We start from the raw sequence: 5615 nt of genomic DNA, 5'->3' as shown, positions 1-5615 counted from the left end.
CCTTTCTTAGCCTCAATCCTGCTCTCAGATTCCCTTTTCCTCCTCCAAGATCTCCACTGGCCAGGGAGATGGAAGTTTCAAAATCCCTCTTTTTTGCTACTCCTCAGGGAAGCTTATGTGGCAATTCAGCAAAATCTCTATATCCAAAGAGACCTGTTTGCTAGTTGAGTACAGATTGCCTTCCTCAAAACACAAATTAATAAATGGAAAGAACGCGAGAGACTGGGAAACACTGTTGGAAGGGACTGTGTGAGCTCTCTCAGGAGTCTCCAGGGCCCAGAAAGCAATTGGGGTGGGGGCTTTGGCAGTGGGGAAAAGAATTTCTAAGTCCACCTTGCTTACTGGCTTCCAGAAAGGTCAAGATCTCTGGCTTCGGACAAGTAAGGATGGTTGCTTGGGGGGCATTTTCGAGGGTCTTCCTGACTTATGCAATATTGCCCTTGCATGCACAAAGAGTCGGACACGACTAAACAACAAAAATGCTGACCCCAGGAATGTAACCCCCCACGTAGGTCTTGGGCCTCGAGGTAACAAAATCCCCTCTGACAATGAGGAGCCTCTGCCAGAGGTTCTGAATGACAATCCAGACTAGAGAATTTCAGGGGGTGGGGGGTACATTCCCATGCATACAATTATTTTCTTCAAGGTGCTTTGTAGTGAACAATCAGATTGTTGTTGTTTAGTCGTTTAGTCGTGTCCGGCCCTTTGTGACCCCATGGACCAGAGCACGCCAGGCACTCCTGTCTTCCATGGCCTCCCGCAGTTTGGTCAAACTCATGTTGTGTCCGTCCGTCCCCCCCGAGTTTTTTTTTTTTTTTAATAATTTTTATTAAATTTTCAAATTTTTATAAACAGACACACACAAACACCAAACACAAAAAACAATGCATATATAATTTTCGTTACCCTCTTTCCTTGACTTCCCCACATCTCTCCTTCCCACATTCCAATTTTAATAGTTAATTCAGCAAGTTATTTCCTCTTCTCTCTATTATATTGTTATCCTCTGTTCTTTAACATCTCTTGTTAAACTCAAATTTTACTTATAAATTTCTATACATTAATTCCTTTCTCTGAAGTCGAGCTTTCTTCTCTCACACGAATCCTCCCATTTTAAACAAAACATTCCAAATCAAAAAATCATAACTCAAAAATTCTTACTATTCTACTCTCCCCCTCCCCCCCTGGCCCAGTTTCTGTCCCTTTCCACATTTCTATTCTGTAATTCAGTTTCAGCCCGGGTTTCTCACATCCGAGGCCCTCAAGCCCCAGTTAGTCCCTCTCCGTCTATTTTGTTGCTTGTTGGCCTTCAATTCTCGAAGGAGTTGTATCCCAAACTCCATCTTTTTTCCTTCCACCAAAGTCAATAGCAGTTGCTGCCAAGGATCTGCCAATCTCCAATGTTCAAACTCAAAGAAAAGGTTCCAGTCATACTTGTTCTTTCCTTCCACCGAGTCAGTCCATAGCAATTGATGCCACGGGTCTGCCAGTCTCCCATACTCAAACTTGAGGAAGAAGTCCCAACCATGCTTGTTTATTCTTTTATATTCCAGTATTTCAGATATTCCAGGGGCTTCTTCCTTTGTCCTTCTCTCCTTTTGCAAATTTACGGTACACTGGTCCTGTTCATCACCTTTATTTTCTGAAGCTGCAGGCTTTTGGTTGGTACTTTCCATCTGAACGTCCTCTCCTTCTTCTTCTTCCTTTCCCCCTATTTCCAAAACTATCTCTTCTGTTCCGGCTGCCAAGTTATTTTCCAGCTTATTGTCATCAGCAGAGTTACACAGTTTCTGATTCAAGGTCACAAGTTGTTTACTCATATCTGCAGTCTTTTCTTGTAGAATTCCCACGAGAAAAAACATCCTTTCAATCTCTGCCAGTAATTTTCCTTCTGCAGCCATTGCAGTATCTTTTGTTCCCTCTAGGGGGATTACCAGTCCAATCATTCCTTTCCAACAGTTCGTTATTTTGTTATTCACAAATACTTTGTTTCCAATCAGTTCAGATACAATATGTCCCCTTTAATCCAAAAGAGATTTTCTAAGTCTCTCAATTCCAGCCTTTAGTTGCCCGTTTGACAGCTCTTTTGACAGCTGTCAAACTTTCTTTCTCCTTTTCCTCGGGCTCACACACAGGACCCTCCCGGGTCCAGAATGGGGGGGGGGGGAAATTACACAAAAAACTTCTCAAGTTCCTCTCTCCTCTCCAGCGCAATAACTTTTTAATCCAATTCGTGCAAGTTGTTTTTCTAAGCACGAAAGTCTTTCCACCTCAGTGCTCTTTTCCTTGCTTAAATCTTTTTGTGGGGGGGGGGAGTGTGGACTTCCTTTTAGCACATCCCCCGGTCGTACTCCAATCCAAGGTAAAATTTTGATATCAAATTTCCATTCTACTCACGGGTTCTTTATTTCAGTCCGAATTTCAGGAAGGAAGACAGCGCTCTCCAGCCATGGCTCGCGGCTTCGCTCCGCCGAGGTAGCGATGGACTCTCAGCACCGCGCCGCACCCCAGTCCACTCCGCAGCCTTTAAAAAGGCTCTTCGCGGGTCGGGGAGGGCGTTTAAGGTGCCCACCGAGTCACCAAGTCCGCAGGCTTCAGCGCCTGCGGTTTTTAAGGGTCCCCGTGTCGCCGGCACGGCAAGACCCGTCCTCAGCGGAGCCGATTCCCTCCGGAGCTCGGAGGGAATCCGCCATTACCAGATCGCGCTATCCCGGAAGTCCGTCCCCCCCGAGTTTTTAGGCAATCTATGGGTCTGAGGATACCCACCCCCCAACAGGTTTCCACTGTGTCCCCCGTGATGCCTCATTCCTTCCGCTCTAGACTGGACATCTCCAACTCCACAGAAATCCTGCCCTGTTCAAAGGAAAGTATGGTGTAGGAGACAGGGGGGGGGGGAAGGATCAGGGACCCACAGCAGAGGCAGGTGGGGGGTGTTACGTGTGCCAGGCCTCCCTCCGACCTGAGGAACAGCCAGCCCTATCCTATCAGCCAGCGCTGAGGACCATGACTACTGAGGTTCATGCTAGGTTGCCTGTTAATAAAGTTCCTCTCCTCCATGACTTGATTGTGGGTGAGGAGGCCAGTCTGGGGTGTATTCCTGAGACCTGGATGGATAAACAAGGTGGAGTTGGTCTCGCCCAGTTGTGCCCACCTGGCTACTCAGTGCAGGATCAGGGCAGACTTGAGAGCCAGCGAGTGGGGGGTTGCTGTGGTCTAGAGAAATTCTCTTTCTCTCTCCAGATGAATAGGGATCTACAGTGTTCGTTCCTGGCACTGGGTAATTAATTGGGACAGATTTGGGATTCTGCTGGCTTGCTGCCCGCAGTCTCCCTGCCTGAGTGGCAGAGCCAGTCTTGGTGACAGCATTGAGGGCTCCCAGACTGCTGCATCTGGGGGGCTTCGACATCCATGTTGAGGTGACTGGCTCTGGGGGTGGCAACTCAGGAATTCATGGCTACCTTGACAACCGTGGGGCTGTCCCAACATGCTGTTGGGCTGATGAATATCGCAGGTCACACTCTGGCTCTTGTCTTTTCGACTGGGCAGGAAGAGAGTGATCAGAAACTGGGAGATATTGACCTCAGTCTGTTGTTCTGGTCAGATCACTTCCTGTTGAAATTAGGCTTTTTCAGCACCATTTCCCCTCTGCAGAGGTGGGGCACCCATGAGAATGGTCCCCCCTCAGAGGCTGGAGGATTTTCCGGCTGATATGACTGGCACTTCTGTTGAAGCCCTGGTCAGGATCCCTCAGGATCCCTCTCCCTTTCCCACTTTGGGATGCCCATTTGGCCTGGTATAGTACTCTCGAGCTGTGCAGGTTACAGTTATCATTATCATAACCCTCATTAATATTGACTTAATGAAAACAACATAAACATTAGTGTGTCCGTTGGGTTAAACTGCTGCTTGTGCTACTTTTTTGTTGTCCTCCTGGAACTATTAGGCAGGCTATGGGCCTGAGGACAACCACTCCAAAAAGTTTTCATAACTGTCCCCTCAGCATTTTATTCAGTTACAGACCCTTCTGCAAAATGTCAACACACAGACAGCAGGAATTATAATCCACAATAATCCAAAATATGAAACAGAAAACAATTTTGGGTGGATCTGTAATGGCCTCAAATGTTTTGTCTTCATATTTACACTTGAACATAGACCCAAATTAAGAAGGGGACCCTCACTTCAGCATGGATCAAATGAAATGTCAGAGGAAAATGTTCAGAGCATCAAAGCTGAATTTTTAAAAAAACTGATTTTTAAAGAATTTTATGAGGAATGTGTCAGCCACCGAACAATAATAATTCAGCAGTATAGTGGTACTCCGGGTTACATACGCTTCAGGTTACAGACTCCGCTAACCCAGAAACAGTAGCTCGGGTTAAGAACTTTGCTTCAGGATGAGAACAGAAATTGTGCTCTGGCGGCGCAACAGCAGCAGGAGGCCCCATTAGCTAAAGTGGTGCTTCAGGTTAAGAACGGACCTCCAGAATGAATTAAGTACTTAACCTGAGGTACCACTGTATATAAAGATTAAAAAATCACAAGTAAAAAGAGAGAGAACTCTTCCCCTCACCAAAAAATAAAAAAGAAAGATAAATGATTCCATCCATGTTAATTTTTCTGAGAGGATGGACAGACTGGAGATAGGATCAGTGGATGTAAAAAAAGCGGGAAGAAGCTGGACCTGAAAACAGCTTAAAAATTCTCCAGTCGGTGGCTGCTGAGGGGTCTCCAATTGTCCTGTGAGAACATGCATCGTAGTGGAGGGTTGGGCTGCGATGCTCCTTGGAGGCTGAACATTGTGCCCTGAAGCTGGAAAGATTTAAAAATGAATTTCCATATCAAAGACTTAAATCCACGTCTCAAAGGCAGCAGAGATCCTGAGTCACCCTGCTTGAGTTTCCTGGGTGGGGCAAGCAATATGCCAGATCTCCTTTCTAACTCCACATCTGCAGTGCAAGGAAATTTTGAGTCACCCCCTGGAATCTCCTCCTGGCGAGGAAATGGAAACACATCCATTCGCGCGCGAAAAGCAAAGAAAAATGATCCAAGCTCTCTCTTCCGGGCGAGGCAACAATCATGGCTGCATCTGGGGGTCCCGTGCAGGATCTCTGCGAGGAAGCCACTTGCCCCATCTGCCTGGAGTATTTCAGGGATCCAGTGATCATCCCGGAGTGCGGGCACAACTTCTGCCGAGCCTGCCTGATCCAGTGCTGGGGGGAATCCGAGGGAGAGGCTTCCTGCCCTCATTGCAGGGAAACCATTCAGCACAGGACCCTCATCCCCAATCGGCCACTGAAAAATGTTGTGGAAATACTAGTAGCCGAGAAAGTCTCCCTTCCAGGGGAAAGTGGGGCAGAAGGAAAGGGGAAGATCTGCGAGAAGCACCAGGAGCCCCTGAAGCTCTTCTGCAAGGAGGAAGAAGCCCCCATCTGTGTTGTGTGTGACAGATCCAAGGAGCACAAGAAACACGAGGTGGTTCCTCTAGAGGAGGCGTCCCAGGAGTACAAGGTGGGAAAAGGCAGTGGGTCTTGATTTGGGGTGCAGTGGGGAGACATAGGTGTGCACAAGGGAGACTTGAAAAAAAATGTTTTACTACATACACACAAGCCAGA

At 47.2% G+C, this 5615-nt stretch overlaps 1 protein-coding gene across 1 annotated transcript in view; it reads left to right on the top strand.

Moving 5' to 3' along the window:
• LOC309364840 (zinc finger protein RFP-like) overlaps nt 1-5615 on the top strand; it is a 29130-nt gene that overhangs the window by 11816 nt on the left and 11699 nt on the right. The window contains exon 2 of the mRNA XM_081902791.1: nt 2879-5511. Coding sequence (XP_081758917.1) covers nt 5080-5511 — 432 coding nt within the window. The 5' untranslated portion in view covers nt 2879-5079. The remainder of the gene's footprint in view (nt 1-2878; nt 5512-5615) is intronic.

This window comes from Podarcis melisellensis, assembly GCF_964234715.1.
Source record: "Podarcis melisellensis genome assembly, chromosome: 2".
NCBI lineage: Eukaryota > Metazoa > Chordata > Lepidosauria > Squamata > Lacertidae > Podarcis > Podarcis melisellensis.
The sequence above is the reverse complement of the archived record's forward strand: the minus strand, read 5'-3'. Positions and strand labels throughout refer to the sequence as shown.